General features: G+C 48.9%; 1 protein-coding gene across 3 annotated transcripts; it reads left to right on the top strand.

Moving 5' to 3' along the window:
* Positions 1–153: 153 nt before the first annotated feature.
* On the top strand, positions 154–18,899 carry ahdc1 (AT hook, DNA binding motif, containing 1). Of its 3 annotated transcripts, XM_071499667.1 has the most exons (7): positions 154–252; positions 379–585; positions 11,135–11,329; positions 11,630–12,953; positions 13,049–14,760; positions 15,272–17,045; positions 17,588–18,899. In XM_071499667.1, the coding sequence occupies exons 4-6, from the start codon at positions 11,745–11,747 to the stop codon at positions 17,037–17,039; spliced, it is 4,689 nt and encodes a 1,562-aa protein (XP_071355768.1). In that variant the 5' UTR covers positions 154–252; positions 379–585; positions 11,135–11,329; positions 11,630–11,744; the 3' UTR covers positions 17,040–17,045; positions 17,588–18,899. The 3 variants fall into 3 exon arrangements, with proteins under 3 accessions (XP_071355768.1, XP_071355767.1, XP_071355769.1); XM_071499666.1 differs by having other exon boundaries at positions 161–585; XM_071499668.1 differs by lacking the exon at positions 11,135–11,329 and having other exon boundaries at positions 161–585.
* The last annotated feature ends 659 nt before the right edge of the window (positions 18,900–19,558 follow it).

Raw genomic sequence — 19,558 nt, 5'->3', positions numbered from 1 at the left:
CTTTTTTTTTTTTTTTTTTTTTTCTTTTCCATTCAACACTCGCGGCTTCACGTCCTCCGTGAACTACTGTTCCCAGAGTTCCAGAGGTGCGGAGTGAGGCCAGCTACGGGTGCCCGGATGGCTTTGACAGTCAGGCACGTTGGAGAGGCACAGCGGAGAGACTAGGGCGCAAGAGAGAGACACAGAGCTGGAATTGCAGAGGCAGAGACGCATACCGGAGAGTCCCGCACCGGTCACCGGCACCGGAGTCATGTCAGCACCTTCATCCGGGGGGAGACTCTGAACCAGCGTCCCTGCTCCCTGTTTATTTATTTTAAACATTTCCCTTCTTTTTTTTTTTTATTTATTTTTTTTATTTTTCCTGCTCTCCCCTCTCAGCGGGTGCAGATGTCGATGTGAAGCGGTTTCTGCCCGTCGAGTCGCGCGGCGGCGGCAGGAGACAACGTTTCCACTGACGTGGGAGGACCCGGTCCCCGCGAGGCGTGGAGCAGCCCGGATGAAGGGGAGACGCCGCGCGCTGTGACGGCTCCGTGACCCGCGCGGAGGAAGAGGCGCGAGCCCCCCGGACGCTCCCTCGCTCCCTCGGTGAGTGCGCGTGCAGCGTCTTGTGTACACAACACCAAAAAAAAAAAGAATTATTATTATTTTTGTGTGTGTGTGTGTAGCGTCACTGTCCGCTCAGCCAGCTGTGCTGCGCACCTCTGGATACGTTTCTTTTGAGTTTTTTTTTTTTTTACGTTAACCTGCTCGGTGCCGTGAACGGACGGCGCTCTGCATGCGAACTGCTGGGCTCTACTGTAGGCATGCAGAGTGTGTGTGGCTCAGGTCTTTACCGATGATGGTCAAACACACACACACACACACACACACACAGGGTGGTTGAATGTGCGCGCAGTGAACCCTGTGTACCCCCCCCCCCCCACCTGTTTTTTATATTTACAATATTCTCACCTTTTAGTCTCATTATCACTGAATATACACAGTGGAGACGAGTCCACAGTATTCAGGTACTGTCACACTGCTGGCACACACACACACACACACACACACACACACACACACAGCTTCTTGTCTTGTTTATTTGCCGTCCCCATAGATTGGCCCTGTGGGTGAGTTTGATGGGACTTTCTGTAATAATGAATTTACATACTAGTGGCACATACCAGAGGTCTGACTGTGAGCCCAGCTTCTCATGATGGACAGATGTTTGCTTTACATATAAACAGGAGACACAGAGAGCCCCGGAGAGCATCAGTCCAGCGACCGGGGTTTCCATCCCAGCAGCCCCCCTGAGCTGTCAGGGCAGTTAGGCAGGACACAGCAGCAGCACATCCTGCAGTGGAAACAGAGCCGGCGTGTTGGAGAGACACGGCGTACTCATGGTGGTGATTATCAGCTCTTGTCTGTGGTTCAGCGGGGAGGAGGGGGTGGGGGGGGTGACAAAGGAAGAAGGAGTGCATGAGAAACTGAAAGAGAGGACAGTGAGGGAGAATGAGAGGGAGAGGGAAGTCAATGTCAGTGTCTGGGCAGTGACAGTTCGTTATTTAAGGGCCCCTCAACGACGTGCACAGGCTGCCCTAGTGCGGGTGCTGTTGGTATGCAGAGTGATGCTCTGTCTGTCTGTCTGTCTGACTGCCTGTCTGCCTGCCTGTCTGTCTCACACTCACACAGTCTCACTCTCTCAGTCGCTAGTTGAAGAGTGAGTTCTCTTATTGGCAGGTCCACTTGAACATAATGAATAATTTCAACCCTCTGAATGCTGGAATGAAAAGGAAATGGCCTTACCTTGGCATGCAGCCGCTGTCTGTCAGACTTGTCTTGAGTGCATGGCCCTGTGTGTGTGTGTGTGTGTGTGACAAATAGAGAGAATGTGAACATATAACAGCTTAGGCCTATTGTGCCTCCTACCTGTGTGAGCGGGGCTAGTTGTCATAGCAACGGCCTTGTAGCTCCGTTGATGTTCCTCCTGTCCTCATTGGCAGGGTCAGCGCACCTAACACACCACATCTCGTCTCAAAGCTCTGTGCGTGTCTGTGTGTGTGCATGCACATGTGTACTTCCAGTTGTGTGTGTGTGTGTGTGTGTGTGTGTGCGTGCTGTGGAAGTACCTTTTGTTTGTGCCATGCTGCAGTTTGTTAGGTGTGTGGGTTGATGGCAGAGACAAGTCAGAGTGTGTGTGTGTGTGTGTGTGTGTGTGTGTGTGAGAGAGAGAGCACACATGTGTGTTGCAGTGTCACAAAGATGCACCCTGCTGATATGACAGCCGACAGCTCAACCAATCACCTGTTTTTCTCTGTCTGCCTATCAGCATGCGAGGTTGCCATAGTCAGACGTCCTCTTGATATGGAGGTCGTCATGGAGATGGAGAAGACAGAATGGACACATATTCATGTATGCACATACACACACACACACACACACACACACACACATACATGCACACACACACACAGACACATGAAACATTGATTGGTGCAGTATTTATGGACTTCCACTGATTTGCTGGTGCTTTGGGAAGTTTTGAGTTCAGCGTGGTGCAACCTGTTGAATTGTTGAATGGTGGTTTAGAGGAGTGACGGTTTATTGATGCATCGGGTCTAAACATGAAGTAGGTTCCCTGAAAGATAGAATCAATTCTTAAAAATCCCATCATTAATGTTTTACCTTAGCGAACAGACCACATATACAGTACCGGAAGACAAGCTCCACTAATCTAAATCAGAGGAGTTTGTTCAAACACTGATTCTCCAAAAACAATTGCAGGATTCTCCTTACAACTACAAAACATCTCATTTCATGCATCTAGCTCTGCGCAAGATTTGTCAAATGCAACAAAAACCTTTTTTTTTTTTTTTTGTATCTGATGTTTTGTGAAAGTCAACCGATCATTCTGGCACTCCTCTTTGAACTCTTCACAACAGATATATTACTGCCATTCAGGAAAAGGGAATTTACACCAGCGTTGTGAATGAGTCAGGCCATTATTACTCAGCACTTGAAATGCCTCCCAAAATACACGAGAAATTGATTTTAGGGCACAGATTCACATAAACAATTCTCATCTATTCACACTCACAGAATCTGGTTGGTTAGAGCTCAGAGCGATTAGATGATGGCTTTAAGCATAAACTGTGACATTGAGATGCAAATTATATAAATGTTTCTTTTGCTTTTTTCCCCCCTAAACCAGATATGTTATACTGAATTGCAAAGTTTCTGTTGTTAAAAAACAACCAACTTTATAGACTATAAGACCACGTATTGGAATATTGAGTGTTAGGACATTTTAGGAATATTTTAAAACTTTTAATATTTTTTTACTATGCAACGAGCTACTGGCAAAAATAATTACTTCGTCCTTGGAGTGAAGGGTACTGTCTTTTACGACTCCTATTAATCTAATCGTCACCTGAAGTGAAATAGCTTTCGCCACAGGCAGGTAAACGTGGTTCAACTCCCACACACACACACACACACACACACACACACACAGACAAATACACACAGATGCACCCACACACACAGCAACCATTTAGCATTAGTGTAAGCAGTGTTTGTATGCTACATTCTGTCACCTCCCACACGATACATTCATAAAACGGCTCCTCCACGCCAAAGGCACTGACTCAATAGAAGACATCTCCCCTTCCCTTTTCTCTCGCCTCCGTCCCTCTTTTAACCCCTCTGCCCCCCCCCCCGCCCAATTTATCTGTTCTTTAGTCAGTCCCTTCTTCTTCTGCTTCTTCTTTTTCTTCCACTTATCTCCCTCTCTCCTTCCCCCCCTTCCTGTTCCCTCATTCCCTAGATGTCCTTCCTCACCTATCTCCTCATTCTCCTTGCCCGTCCCCCCACACCCCCCACCACCCTCCCACCCCCCAGGGGCTGGTTGCAGCCGGTTTGAGTCTGACAGTGGAGAGGAAGCTTCGACCTCTCACCTCCGGAGGATGGAGTAGGGAGGGGAGCCAAGGGGAGAGGGATGATGGAGGGCAGCGGGGTGGAGGGATGGGGAGTGGAGGGTGCGTGTGTGTGGTGGTGGGGTGTTAGGGGGGGGGGGGGGGGGGGGGTGCAACTGCAAGAGGCGAGGGAGAGGTCAAAGAACAGGGGAGGATTTGCGAAGAAAGAGAGAGAGGGGAAAGCTGGGGGAAGGGACAAGAGAGAGAGTGAGAGAGAGACAGAGGGGTCAGGAAGGAAAACGGGTGATAAATGAAGGGAGAGTGGCAAGATGGAAGGATGAGGAGGGAGAGCTAGAGTGTGTGAGAGGATGAGAAGGAGAGAAAGACAGAGTGTGAAGCTGCTGTGTACCTCCCTAACAAGCTGGACAGAATCAGCTCAATTATTAAAGAGGAGCGAGAGATGGGGAAAACACGCAGACACGCAGACACACAGACGTACACGCACAAAAGCATCTCTCGGTGTCTGGCACACTCAACACATACTCGCCGTCTCACACACACACACACACACACACACACAGGCTCACACACACAGGCTCACACACACACACACACACTGTACCTATCTGCAGATCGACATCCTCACACATGTACAGTATGTCTGATATTCATGTTTCTTCGTGCTCGTGCGTCAGAGTTATCGTTGTTTTTAGCGGCGTGTGAGGGTGCGTATACATGTGTCTGGGTATGTGTGTTGAAAACAGTGAGTCAGAGGATAAGCAGAGACTTGTTAGTGATTCTCCTCAACACCCCCCCCCCCCCCCACACCCCAGTCTACCCAATTTGGCTTCAGCACTGTCTCAACATTCCAGCGCCGTGGCTTCAATGTCGTCCCATCAATATGAACAGATAATCAGAGCACTAAGGGGTCTGTATATAAATCCCCACCATGAATATAGTTTTCACCCTCTTCCCTTCCTTTCTTCTCTCCCTCCCTTCCTCTCCTTCTACCTCCTCCTCCTCCTCCTCTTCTTCTTCCTCTCTTGCCCGTTCCACCCTTGTTTCTAGTTCTCTTTCTTCTTTCCCTTTTCCCTCCTTCTCTGAGGAAGTGTATGCCCCCAAGGGACAAAAAGATTCGCTACCTTCCAGGAGAGAAAGAGATTGTGTGTGTCTCTCTCTCTGTGTGTGAATGTGTGTCCTCCACATGTGTGCGTGCCAGGATGATAGTGTGTGTGTGCGCGCGAGAGTGAGAACACACACTTCCTGAGACAGAAAGGGAGAGAGAGGCAGGGATGAGCAAGTGAGGAGCGAGTGAGAGAGTGAACGCAGGAGGCTGTGGAGGGGGAGGAGAGAGAAAGAGATAAGAGAGAAAGACAGAGAGTAGTCGGGGAGAAGGGGGAAGATGGATGAATGCACTGCGCACTGAGTGTGTGTGTGTGTGTGTGTGCGTCTATGAGTGAGAGAGAGAGAGAGAGAGAGAGAGAGAGGAAGAGAGATGGTAGGGAGATGCAGGTAGACGGAAAGGGGGCGAAAGGGTTTCTTATCCTCTCAGCAGAAGTCATAATTTCTTAGAGCGTGCACAGATGTGTGTGTGTGTGCGTTTGTGTGCATGCCTGATTGTGTTTGTGTCTGAGTGTGTTACCTCGCTTAGGCTTGAGGCCAAGAACCGGAGAAGTACAGTGGTGTAGCGTCAGTGTGTAGTGTGAGCAGCATGCGTGTGTCTGTGTGTGCTTTTTGAGAGGTGTGTATGTCGAGGCTGTGGCTGATGAGCTGTCAGTACCTACAGTTGGAATGTTCACAAGGCGGCCATTGTTGTTCAAACAGCCAGCAGCCTTCTCCTTGGCAACGGGCGCTGCAGCAGCGTCTCCCACAGCAACTGTGGAACAGGAGTATGGAGGGAGGAGGAGGAGTCAGGAAGTCAGGGCCGCAGCACAGAGGCCCCTCTCCAAAACACTGGCCTCAAGGTCTGAGTGTGTGTCGGGGTCCAAGCATCTGGTTTGTGTGTCCTCTGTGTGTGAGGTAGATATGCATGACTATGTTTATGTGTGTCAGTACGTGAGGTTTTTGAGTGTGTCTGTGAGTTCTCGCCAGCGTGACTACGTGGAGCGTGCATCCTTGCTCGCACTTGTGTGTTTCTGTCTCTCTGTGTGTACACGTCAGCTCAGCGTGTGTGTGTGTGCACCTGTGTGAACTGTAAGTGGGAGTGTTTCTGTGTTTGCACCTAAGTGGTCGGTTTCATTTTCTTGTATTCGCATGTGTTTTTGTGAGTTTCAAGACGTATCCCTGTGTGTCCTTGTTTGTGTGCGTGATCCTGCATGCCGTTTAGTGTGCGCACATGTGCACACTCCTAGCTGTTCCCAGCTGGTGCGGTTGGTCACATGACCTGACTGAGGGGCGGCCATCAGCAGCGCCAGGAAACTGCCTGCAGGAGAGCAAGAGAGGATAGAGAGTGTCAGGATGAGTTGAAGATGAGGGAGGGCTGTTGGGGAGTGGGAGCGTGTGTTGTGGGAGAGTAAAGCGGAGGTGGGAGGTGTATGTGTGTGTTGGGGGGGGGGTGCTAAAGAGATGAGAGAGGGAACTGTGAGGAGGAGAAGTGAGGAGGGGGTAGAGGGAGGAAGAGGAAGGGGTAATACAGTCCTCCTTGACTTAAAATAACTACACCATGTAGGTTCCTGCAGAAACAACAGTCAGATAGTAAGACAGTCAGAAGGGGGTGGGGGGTCCTGGTTATGTGTTGTCTAGTGTTTGGAGCTACTTCTGCGGTCCCCAGTGTGCATCCTTGGCAGCGCCGCCACTGTATCTGGTCTGTGTGAAGTCTGTTTACGTTAGATGTGTGTCTGTGTGTCTGAACGGCTGTCTGTCTTTTTGTTTGTCTGCACATATGGTTTATGCGTTGGTCTCTGTTCATTTATATGCTTTGTGTGTGTGTTTGTTGTGTGTGTATATGCGTGCACGTGCTTGCTCTTGGCAGGAGATACAGCGCGCACACTGATGATGGAGATCATTAGGAATTTCCTGCAGCTGGGGAGGTGGTGGTTTTTTTTTTTTTTTTGGAAGGGGGCAGTAGGATGGGTGGGATATGAGTGGGTGAGAAAGAGAGGAGAGGTCAGAGTGAGGGAGAGTGAGAGTGTGTGGGTGGGGCGTGAGGGTCCGTATGTGAGTATGTTTGTTGGACTGTCTCTGATAGGGTGACGTGTGTGTGGATGGAGCTGCAGCCCACCAAAGCCCAAAGTTCACCTCTGTTCTGAGAGGTTGTTGGAGGTAATTTGTGTGCAGGCGTGTCGGCCCCAGTAGTGCAATATGTGTGTATAACATTCCTCATCCCCTTTTGCACACTTACACACACCTCAAGCTCCCAAACAACACAGGTCTGTTGATTGGAAGAGTTTGGATGTGCTTAAATTTTGGTTGTTACTGTTACTGTTGGGCTGCAATGCTCTGTGGTTAAGGGAAGACCTTATAACTTCAATTTCACTGTTTTTCTTCTTCTCATTTAGTTGATTTAAAACTCTTCACTTTGGCCGAGTATTGAATAAATATTGAAATATTTTTCCCACAGTGGGAATAAAAATGCTGCCTTAAAATCTAACATGTCAACGTATCATTTTAAGAGGATGTCTGGGTTCTGTTTTGGTTGTACTCGTGTTAAATCAAGGTTGTTCTTGTGTTCTATGGTGCAGCTGAAGTTAAATAATTTTTTTTTCTTTTATCCTAAAGCTAATGTGACATTACATCACGATACATTTCCATGTAATCTATTTTTTACTTCACACTCAGAGGCCTATTAGTAGTAGGCTAATCGGCCTACTATTTAATATTATAATATTATACTACACACAGGTAGTGTTTGCGGTTGATCAACCACTCTTAAGTGATGCTATGTTAATATTATATAATGTGTGATGTTTCATTGACAAAGTCAGACTGATGTTTGCCATCTGGAATACACCACGACACACTCGTTTCCCCGCCATTTCCCGCTGAAAAATCTCAACAATGACTTGAAAACAGTTAGTCATCAAGTTGTCTCACAGTTTGATTGTCTTTTGCAGTATTTTGCTCATAATTCTTCTGAATGATGTTTTTCTATTTGTAGGAGAAGTTGTGCGTTGTCATGTTGTGTTACATGGAGGTCTGAGGCTGATGGAGCTGCAGGTTGAGGTTGCATCAGGGTTGAGGTGGTGTGGGGGAACGAGAGGCTGACAGTAGCTGAGTTTCTGTGCGGTGTCACTCAGTCTCTGCGGACCCCCTGACCCACTTCCCCCTCCCCACCCCTCTTTCTCTCCTGGCCTCACATACACTTTTTCCAACCCCCCCCCCCAACTCTTCTTATCTGTCTAAACCTCTCCATGGAGCCCCCCCTCCCCTCACCACCTCTCTCTCTCACTACCTTTCTCTCTTTCTCTCTCCCCTCTGTGTCCCCCTCCCTTACACCCCCCCATGCTGTTTCGGTGCTGCTGCCTGTCTCTTAGCAACAACTGCACACCCGTTAGAGCTCAGTGAGTGCTTTTACAAACACACCCAGGAAGACACACTCATACACGCGCACATTCACAGACACACACATGCATGCGTGCACACATCCACACACTCTCTCTCTCACACACACACACACACACACACACACACACACACACACACACACACACACACACACACACACACACACAGGGTCTAGTTCCTCATTGAGGGTTGCTGCTGGCAGGCCTGTGAGTCTGCAAGCCTTTGTGGCAGTGAGATAGATGGGAAGAGAATAGATATGCTGTACAGCTACCATGTACAGAATGATTGTTCCTCTCAGACTATGCACAACGGGGCAACTGCCCAAACTCGAAAATGACAGGTTCTAGTCTCTGATTTCCCACTGGCATGTGTGCGCGCACACTCTGTGTCATGTTGTGTTGTTGTTGCCTTTCCTGTAATCACACAATAAGCACCAAAAAAACTTTCATGAGCAGATGAAAAATGTACAGTATCAAAAAATTTCAAACTATATCATTCATATGACAGCTCCTCTTTGTGAAACAGATTCAACAGATCATCATGTGGGAGCAGCGCACACCATCGGCTGTTTTCACAGAGACAATACTACGCCACTGTGTGTTCCAAAGCCCCAGAGCCATTCACAGTAAAATGCACCAAAACGCATTTGCTACATATGACGGTGAATATATTGGAATGGCGACTGATGGATGCCAGGAGTATTTGCTTAAACAATGTGGGATAGTGGGAGTGTTTGATAGGCTGGCATCTAAGCCCTGTCAGGATGCCCCCCGCAGAGCACAGTAGAGGGATATTTGCATGTGTGTCTTTGTTTTGTGTGTGATCGTGCATGACTATATATGTGTGCGTGTGTGTGTGATATGTATGTCTTTATGTGCAAATCGATGTGTGAGTGTGTGGGAGGATGAAGCTGTGGGGGCATATTTGCATGTGTCTTTGTGTGTTGGTTCGTGTCGCTGTGTGTGTGAGTGACAGTGTGTGCATGTATGTGTAAGCACATGTGCAGCAATGTTTAATTAAAGCATGTGTTCTTCTCCTTCTCTCACACACCGGTCAGATGGAGCCTTAATTAATGAATGCTGTTAATTAGACGAGAGAGGAAGTGAGAATGAGAATAGGAGAGAAGAGAGGGAGGGAAAGAGGGAGGCAGGGAGACAGCACTGGGCATGGGAGGGAATGGGTGAGGGGGTTAAAGAAACTATGTGTGCTGTGTGTGTGTGAGTGTGTGTGTGTGTGTGTGTGTGTGTGTGTGTGTGTGTTTGCGTGCGTGTGTGTGTGCCTGTGCGTTCATCTCCATGTTTGTCTGTCCCAGTTGTGTCATTCCTCAGAGCAGCAGAACGTTGAGGTTGCTCTGCTCCATGTGTTCAGCCCCAAACTCTGCTACAGCAAAACTCCCACTCCTCCTCCTCCTCTTCCTCTTCTGCTTCCTCCTCCTCTACTTCTCCCTCCTCTCGCCTCTTTTAACTTTTTCTCCCTCATACCTAAAATCTGTCTGCCTCAGTCTATCCGACCACTTATCATCCTTTCCCTGTCTCGATCATGTCTTTCACCTCCCTGTACTTCTTCTGTCTCTTGCCTTTTTTCTCATACTTTCTCACCAATTCACTCAGTCATTCTAGTGTCTCTCACCCCCTCTGCTCCCTGTTCCCCTCTTTCTCTTTCTCTCTCACTCTCACTCTCAGTCCTTCTCCCACCCTCCTAATCAGAGCCATATGTTGGAGAGGGAGGCAGAGAGATCTGACGATGGACAGGATTGTGTTGTATGTGGAGAGTGTGGTACAGTGCTGGAGCCAGCCGTGCGCGTATGTGCGTGCAACAGTAGCACGCATGCTTGCATTTGTGTTTGAACGTGTACACGCATGCAGTCACATGTGAGTGTGATAACACGTGTGGTCCAGATTTCATAAGATTTCTTTCTCTTCTGGCTGTCTGTACTTGCAGCTCTCCTCTGCTCTGGGTTTCTATAATCCTCCAGTCGTTCCTGTCTTTCTGTCACCTTCATCTCTCCATCCTCTTAACACCTCTCTATTCATCACCTCTCTGCTTCCCCCTGGTGGCTGTGATTATTCACACATTCTCATTCTTCTTGTACCCTCCAAGCCTAATGCTTTGTAATGCATTTGAATAGTTTTGTTGAAATGGGGCATGCAGTGTGTGTGTGTGTGTGTGTGTGTGTGTGTGTGTGTGTGTGTGTGTGTGAGAGAGAGAGAGAGAGTGCGGTTGCTTTTCACCACTACTCAATTGTTTATAATAATTTCTTGATTTTTACAACATGTGCATCTGTTTACTCAAATATGGTGAGATTGCAAAATGTGGCAAAACTCACTCAGTCCCAATACACCACTCTGTGAGTGTGGACATCATCACGTAGTTATGATCAACAGCATGTGTGAAAATCCTATAGAGGAGTGTACATGTGTACCCACAACGTGCTGGTACACGGCAAACCGAAACACTAACGACAATTACATTTAAAAATTTTATATTGCAAGTCATCTTCCAAAATAATTGCGTCTGATGTGAGATGGTGCAGCGCTCACCAAAATACTGATTCTAGTCTGGTCTGATGCGTGCTGTGACATCATGTACTAATCTCTTATTCTTTCTGCTCCACCCTCCTCCACACTCCTTTCTTTTTCTTTATTTTTTTCCCACTCACCCTGTCTCCCACCTCCGTCAACTCTCTGTCCCTTCCTCTGTCTGTCTGTCTCTCTGTTTCTCTCTTTCTCTCACTCTAGCAACCATGGGCAAAAGACAGGAGCAGAGGGGAGAGGGAGAAGTATGTGAGCTCTCCACTGCAGTATTGATGACCCAATGATCCCCTGCAGAACAGAGCCAGTCAGGCAGACAGAGTGAAGCTCAACTCAGAATCAAAATCAGAATCAGCACCACAACCATTCAGTAAAAGCAACCAACTGAGCAGGATATGAATGGTAAATGTAATCTAATGTTGTAATGCTGCTGTGTGGGTGGCACAGTTAATAGAGTAGAGTGCATTACAGATTAGGTTTATGGCCCATTGCCAAAAATGTTGACGATTCCATCACACAACCGCAATCCCATCTGTGCTGCAAATGTTTGATTTTAATTTGTACAGTATGTTTGATGCCTTACAATGACCAATATATTTAGTGGCAAGGAGTTAAGATTGAATGTATTAAATGCAACAAGGAGATGTTAAATTTGTGGACTCACTATCCAGTTAATAATATTATTTTTGTGTCTGTCTTTAGGTCCTTGAATCTTCTTGCTAGCTGTTAGAGGAAGACAGCTACAAAGAAGAAACGTTTACATACAGCAGAAAATATTCATCTTTTTCCTCTCACTACCAGCAAGACCATACACTGAATGAGTGGCTTGTCAGATCACCTATTTTCAGGCCAATCTGGGGCTCCAGTGGGCTGTGGTGGGAATCCGGCAGAGGAAAAAGGGTGTGTTGCAGGGCTGGAGGAGCTGGAAGGGCCTGAGCTCTGGACCAGGGAGCTTGGGTTCCAGGCGGAGTCCCAAGATCCCTCCAACGATGGACTGGCACCGGTGACCTCCGACCACTTTCTCCCCTCCTCTCCTTCTGCCCTGGCCAACGGTCTCCACCTGCAGAGAAGGCTGGGGCACAACACCTGTCGCCGGAGGCAGACGGAGACTCACACTACCGCAGAGGCACATACATTTACAGAGACATTTAGAAACATGCAGACGCACATTGACCCAGATGTGCCTGCACAGGCTGTTTCACACACACATATGGACAATGGTGGACGCATAGATATCAATGCACATACGGGTTCTGTTGGGGCAGAACACTCCAGAACTCTCACACCAGAGGCCATACACACAACCTCACCTCAACCCCTGTCTTTGGCACTTGGCAATCATCCTGCCTCCACCAATCAGCTCGCAGCCCCAGTCCTCACAGCAGAGACAGACATGCCCTCAACCTTTTGTCCAGTCCCTATTGGTCCAAACACAAACCCAGGCTCCTCTCCTCTTCCTGTGGAGGCAGAGAAGAAGTATGCACTCCGCAGCTCTGGACGTCCCCGCTTCCCCTGTCACCTGCGCAAATCCTCCCGCCTTCGCCGAAGCATAGAGGATGGGGAGAAGAGAGCAGTGAGGGAGAGGGGAGGAGAGGAGGATGATGAGGTACTAGAGGAGAAGATCTGGAGGGTTAAAGAAGAGGAGGTGGCAGTTGGCGAGAAGGAAGAGCATTCATCTGTGGAAGCTGTTCTCCCCGCGGCTCCCTGCCCTACAGATGTCGCTCTCGCTCTAACTGTACCCAAACCTGTTCCTAAAGCTACACCTAAACCTGGGCCCAGGCTTGGGCATAAACCTGGACCTAAATCCAGGTCTAGGCCCGCCCCGAAATCGGTCCAAAAAGCAGGTCCTAAAAGTGTCATGAAACAGCGCCAGGCAGCGCAGTCCATTCATCATCGTGTTACCCCTCATCACCCCTTCGCGAACACATCAACCATCCCCGCATCTCTGCTAACTGTGAAGGAGGAACCTGTTGCAGAGTTGGGGGTATGCCCTCCCAATAACCGGAGATGTGGACGTTATGTTGGCGTAAGTACATTTTTTGTTACATATCAATTTGCTTATTCATAATACATTATACAATGTTATAAAATATAGGTTTTATGTTGGTCTCTGCTTTACAGGTGAGGAAGATTGTTGTCAAGGTGGCTCGCATTCCTGTCAGCCTTAGCCGCCGACAGAAGAGCTACAAGATTTCCAATTTGGAGTCCGTTACAGGCACGGAGAAAGGCAATGATGGCGGTCTGGAGGGCTCAGAGGCAGTGCGAGAGCCGACCGCACTTCTCCGCATGAAGAACAATGGCAAGAGTGTTATGGTGATGTTCCCTCCTGGAGAGTTGCCTGTTATTCTCAAACGCAGGCGGGGACGACCACCTAAACAGGCTCTGCCCGGAATACCGGGAGAGCCTCCGAATCCCAGCAATGCTAGTGGTAATGGAGACCAGCCCAAAAAGCCTCGGAGGCGTCGTCGGACTAAACTCCCCTCTCCTTATCCATCTTATGTTAATGATACTAATGATGTAAAAACAGAGTATGGGGACGTTCTGTCCAAACTGGCCTTTTTAAACCGCCAGCCCCCTGCCACTGGACGCTGCTCTCCACCTCGATGCTGGACCCCCAGTGAGCCAGAAAGCTTTCATACCCCCTTGGAAAACCCTGGAATATCCACCCTACTCCATCGACTAACTGGGTTTAGACGCCCACGGGGTGGCAGAGGAGGGGGTATTGGAAGAGGTGGAGGAGCAGCAGGGGGCATTGGGGGTAGTGAGCGCAATAAGAGCACCTTCAGTGACTTCTTTGAATCCATTGGCAAGAAGCGGAAACTGAGCCCTCTGTCTGAGCATGGATTACCTAGAAAAAGGGGGAAGGGTGGGGTTGGAAGAGGAGGGGGTATCGTAGGAACTGAGCCTGGGGGTGAGAAAATCAGGAAGAGACGTATGAGAAAAAATGGAGCATTTAAGGAGGGGGTTTCCATGGGTCAAAACTGGCCCAATGGGGCAGGTGGTTGGGGGGAGGAGGGGTGTATGGAAAAGGAGAAGGGTCTGGGTGGGTTTCAGCTCTGTGGCTCTCCAAGGGGGGGCTTTTCTTCCTGTGAGGTTGGAAGGGGGGGTGCCTACAGCGGTCCAGGGGGAAGCAGAGGGGTTGGGCCAGCTGGGGAGGACTCACAAGGCCTGTTTGCTGGATATTTCCGGTCACTGCTCGACTCGGATGATTCGTCAGACCTGTTGGACATGTCCTCCTCGCAGTCTGACCCCCGCAAAACTTCATCCACCCCTGGTTACGAGCCATCCAGCCCAGCTACGGGCCACAGCTGGTCCCCTGCATTCTCCAAGTGGTGCTCCAAGGGTGCAAGTTCTGGGGTCGAGGGTTCAGCTCAAACACATTGTTCCTCGGCCAGGCCTCCGTACAGCTATGGCAGCCTGGCCCAAACATCACCCACCACCTCTACCTATCCTAAATCCACTCCTCCATCTCTCTCACACTCTCCCAGCTCCCCCCACCCTGCCTCTTACAGCCACTACTCCTCTGGCTACTCCTCCTCTTCTCCTGCAGTGTCACAGAGATCCTCAGACTGCAGCTTTGCATTCGGGTCTGGACACAGCAGTGGCAAAGCCACCCCTGTTGGCCAGATTGTTTATTCTAGCTACCAGGCAGCAGCCAAGCGGGGCTTTTGTGGATATCCTGCAGCAGCTCATTCCTCCATGGTGCGGGGGGAGTCAACAGGACCCACATCACCTGGTGGAGGGTACATGTCTGTGGCCAAGAGTAGCCAGTTCAGCTCCTCCTCGTCCCCAGAAGGATACAAACAGTACAACTCCAATCAGTGGAGCTACAGGTAAATCACATGTGGCAGCCCGACCATAAAAAACACTGAAAAACTAATGTTATGAATTCAAGATATCTCTGAATTGCTTTTTCACACAAAATCTGACTTGGTATGGAAGGCCTTTAAATGAATATGGGATTAAATGTTTTCTTCCATTAAAAAGAGAAGTATAAACCAATAAAGGTCAAACCATGGCAGGATCAAAGTGATGTGATTTGCCTAATATCAATGTTTCACTCCAGCTCATCATTTTCAATTTTACCCTGTCCACCATGTGCAATTAACAGTCGATACCTGACATAAGTTAACTCAGGGCTAAAATGTTTGCTGTGGTTATCCATAGGAATACATAATCAGAACCTGCATTGAGAGTTTTCTTTTCAGGGTCCTATTACTGACTGGTGGAGCTGCAACAAAGACCAATGAAAATGTAACAGTTTCTCAAATACAGACATGTTGGTTAAGTTGTGTTTGTGCGTTTCATCATTTGTGTTGCTATTTTTGTGTTTTTTTTCTTCAGACAAGGTTATGGTGGCTGGTCAACAGACAGCTTTGGGCCTCAGTATCACGGCTACAGTGAATATGGCTCCAACGAGTCCAAAGACATCTTGGATATTTCGAACTACACCCCCCAGAAAGCCAAGCGACAACCTTTTCCTGAAAGTCTATCAGAATCCTCCTCTGACTCTTCACATCTTGGCTCCGCAGCCACTGGTAGTGGACCGAGCTCCACAGGTGGCACATACAAACAGAACGAGCCTGCTTCTGTTAGTGCAGAAGGGGGGCAGTCAAGTCTGTCCAGCCTGGAGAAGCTGATGATGGATTGGCATGAGAGTGCTTCAGGGCCCTCCTATAACTGGAGCCAGAGCGTCCTCTTCCAGGGTGGGGGGACCAGCAAACCTGGCCGCGGTCGCAGGAAACGGACTGAAGTACAATCAGAAAAAGAGGGGGGTTCTGCGTTACACTCTGATTCCCCATCCAGTCCCTCACCAACACCCACTCCTGGACCTAAACGGGGAGGGATTGGTGGACGGGGGAGAGGATCTAGAGGAGGCAGAGGGGGTTTATCTCCTTGTCAGAGAGAGCGGCCATCGGGGGCTAAAGGCAGGGGCAAGGCTGTCTCTACATCCGGTGCAGGAGGAGTAGTAGTGTCTGCTGGAGGTCCAGAGGGGTCTGGGCTGTTCCAGGAGGTGCTGGACTATTACAGCGGAGACAGTAGTAGCCTCTCTCCCCTGGCCACTCCCAATCCTGCACCACCTTCCAGCTACCTCCAGGACCCCTGTGAGTACCCCTCCCCTTATTCTGCCCACCCTTCCACACCTTCCTCTGAAGAGCGATATCCAGCCATATACCCTGGAGAGTCCTCCTCTTCTCTCTCACCCAGTGTCTCGTCCCCTCCTTACCCTCCCAAGCCCACCCCTCCTCCGCCCCAGTCCTACCACCCAGTCCAGTCCAGGACCTTCTCCCCCTCCTGCTCTCCGTCACCACGGGTAACACCCCACTGCGGCACTGCACTGAGTCCCTCACATCGCCCGCCCCCAAAAGACCCACAGTTCTCGCAGTACGACTCACCCAGCTACTGCAGCTCCCCCTACTGGTATGGACAGACATCACACAGCGGCAGCCCCAGCCCGCACTCACACAGCACACACTCAAATACAGCCATGCACACACACAGCAACCCTCACACAAGTCCTCATGGAAACGCACATGGCAATCCACTCGCCAGCCCAAATGCAAACACACACTCGCACACACATCTAACCCCGACTCCCCATGACACACACCAACATCACAACACACAGCCTCACGCAAACCTGAGCTCACACACCAACACCCATCCCACCTCACACCTCCAGAGCAACCCCCTCACCCACTCAAACCCTCACACCAACAATCAGCCCCACCACAGTGCACACGTCAACCCCAACACTCATCTCCCATCCCACTCACACTCCAACCCCAGCCCCAGCCTCCTCTCCCACTCAACGCCTGTGCTTTTTGAGGAGCGCAGCCCTCCCTCCACCATGACTGCCCACAAACGGGATCTGACCCCCCACGCCATGAGCACAGGCCATTGCCAGGGCCCTCTGCCTCACTCCCCATTCCCCAAACCTCCCCTGGACTCCTCGCCCCATCAGGAGGACACGAGCGGCTTCTCCTTGTCCCACCAATCCTATCAGGGCATGGGACACCGCTACCCCTCCCAGGTGGCTCAGGGAGGTGGGGTGCTGTGCCAGCTCCTGGACCCAGCCAATGATGACAGCTTCAGCGTCACCAGCCTGTAACAGCAGGTAAGTTTATTTAACCTTCAAACAAACAATAAGGCCATCAAACATCACATGATTAATGAGGATGAGGTTGTCTGGTGTTCATTACTCGATATTTAATTGGATGATGAAGCTATTGAACTATTAGTTGTTGTAATTGATAAATAAACAGCTAATATTAATATTCAAAATTGTTCTGTTTTACAAAAAAGCTTTGTCTGATTTGCATATAGAAAGTTCAGGTTAAAAACAAACTACTTTTAAATTGCTTTTGCAAGACTCCATGTTTGCACAGGTGGATTTGGATGTGCTTTATAGTAGCCTGTGTCTCAGAATATGTAAACTCTTAGGCTGAAGTACAAAAAGGTAAATTAAAAAATGGTATGCAACCACACTGACACCACAGTGCACACATACTTAGTACATTTCCTTTAGGACTACATCAAACACTGAAAAGATGTGTTTACAAGGACCTATTAAGCTTTACCACTGTCAAAAATATCACAGTCTCATATAATACTCTCTTTCCCTTCATCTCTTTCTCTCTCCCTTTGTTTTTCTTTCAGGTGCATTCAATCCAAGCTTTTACAGATTTGCAAACATTTTTTTGTTAAGGAGACTTCTTTGTGAGAGACTGTGAAATGAAGGGTGAGAATTTAGCTGCCAGCTTTGGACAGTAAAGCTTTAATTCTCCAGCACTGACAATCAAAATCAACTGCAACTTAAACACCCAAGCATGTACACACACATGCGCGCACACACACACACGCACACACAGGCCCACACACACACACACACACACACACACATGCATACACAGACACGCATGTGCAGATGAATTCACTACCTAAACCTGAACACATAAAATCATACGTGTACACTCACTCACACTCTACGCTGGAACGAGGGACTGGCAAAGAGGAGCTGACAGATGAATACCAGACGCTGACGGACAGAGACAAACCTATTTCCTCATTCTGTTTAGTCCTGCTGTGACACATACAGGACTCCTTTTCCCACAAGTCTGTATCTCACCAAATCTTTCTGGCGTTGTTTGTGCGTCTGCAATATGGACAAACTAGGATCACAATGCTCTATCTCTGTTCCTGTTTCTTTCCTCTGTCCTCTCTCAACTCCCCTCCTTTGCTAAACCAGCAACCGTGTTCTGCACTCGACTCGCCAACACTGCATTTCTGTCTTGTGCTCTAACCTGAACCACATCTGAGCCCAAATCAACTTTTTAAATACCATGAGCCTTGCAAATGTCCCGCTCTGTGCACTCCTTGTGTTGTGTCCCATAAGAGAAAAGTGGACTAAACCAGTTTCTGCTCTTGAAATACCAGCATCTGTACATATGACTCCAGCTCCAAGCCAGGGGGCCCCCTCTTCGCTCTGAAGGTCCGTCATCAACATGCCCTCCTCAGCGTTCAGCCATGGTTTCTCTGCTCTGGGGGGGTGGGTGGGGGGGGACTGCAGCATGGAGACTCAACATCCTGTGTTTTGCTGTTTTAACTACAAGGGAAAGAGACATTGAAATCACACAATGGCCCCAAAGAGACTCTTGTTTTCTGTGTGCAAATGTGAGACAGAGGAGGTTGTGATTGCGTGATGCATGTATTTGTGCGTATGTGTGCCTATATGTGCGCGTGCGTGAGAGTGCGTGCGTGCCTGTGGGGTCAAAAGGAGTGAAGCTCCCCAGACACCAAAGTCTTGGCGGGGCCTCATTCTTTCTTTCACTCTCTCCCTTCTTTTTTCTGTGGTCTTGTGTTGTTTGGTGGTTTTTGTGATGAAAAAAATTGTATATCTGTCTGTTACATATCATGTATGTATCTGAGGTGCAAAATATTTAAATACACATTCTGTTCTTGCCATTGGTAATCCTGTCTATAGCATACTGCTTCTTTAAGGGATTAAGGGAGGTGTGAGTATGTTTGTGTGTGTATGTGTGTGTGTGTGTGTGTGTGTGTGTGTGTGTGTGAGTGTGTGTGTGTGTGTGTGTGTGTGTGTGTGTGTGCGCGCGCTCGCCTTTTAGAGCCTCCCTGAGTATTGGGCTTTGCCCAGGCTGTCTGGGACTGTGAGCGAGAGAGTTCAGTCAAGGACACAATTCGACAGGGAGTGAAAGGGAGGGGAGGAGAGGAATGGATGGCGGGGAGAGCAGGGGAGGATGTGTTGGAGGGGAAAGAAAGAAACCAGACTGAGGAAATCAGAAAAGAGTGTCAGAGAGGTTTTAAAGCCACTGAAACAAAATGCACAAAAATGCACTGTTGCAAAATTCCTCATCCAAATAAGGAAATGTACTAAAGCACAGCGTAAAGGCCGGTGGTAGAGCTGAGAGGAAGGGACCCATACATGTCCTCACAGGGACTCTCGCTATAACACAGCAAATATTGTGCATCTGCAGCTTGTGTGTGTTGTGTGTGTGCCAGACAGGCAGAGAGAGTGAGAGAGAAAGAAAGCAGATGGGGGGAGTTTACTGGCTGCATATTGTGTACAGTTTGTCAACAGGCTGACTAAATAGACTCAGACATGGCCGGAGG

The sequence above is a fragment of the Trachinotus anak genome, unplaced genomic scaffold, assembly GCF_046630095.1.
Source record: "Trachinotus anak isolate AG129_WGS33_773 ecotype Australia unplaced genomic scaffold, CSIRO_AGI_Tana_v1 ptg000016l, whole genome shotgun sequence".
Lineage (NCBI taxonomy): Eukaryota > Metazoa > Chordata > Actinopteri > Carangiformes > Carangidae > Trachinotus > Trachinotus anak.
The sequence above is the reverse complement of the archived record's forward strand: the minus strand, read 5'-3'. Positions and strand labels throughout refer to the sequence as shown.

Bases quoted from the DNA above. Each gene is read 5' to 3' on its own strand.
- ahdc1 (XM_071499667.1), top strand. From the start codon at position 11,745: ATGAGTGGCTTGTCAGATCACCTATTTTCAGGCCAATCTGGGGCTCCA. The intron at 12,954-13,048 runs GTAAGTACATTT...TCTGCTTTACAG, and splicing joins GATGTGGACGTTATGTTGGC to GTGAGGAAGATTGTTGTCAA. The intron at 14,761-15,271 runs GTAAATCACATG...TTTTTTCTTCAG, and splicing joins TCCAATCAGTGGAGCTACAG to ACAAGGTTATGGTGGCTGGT.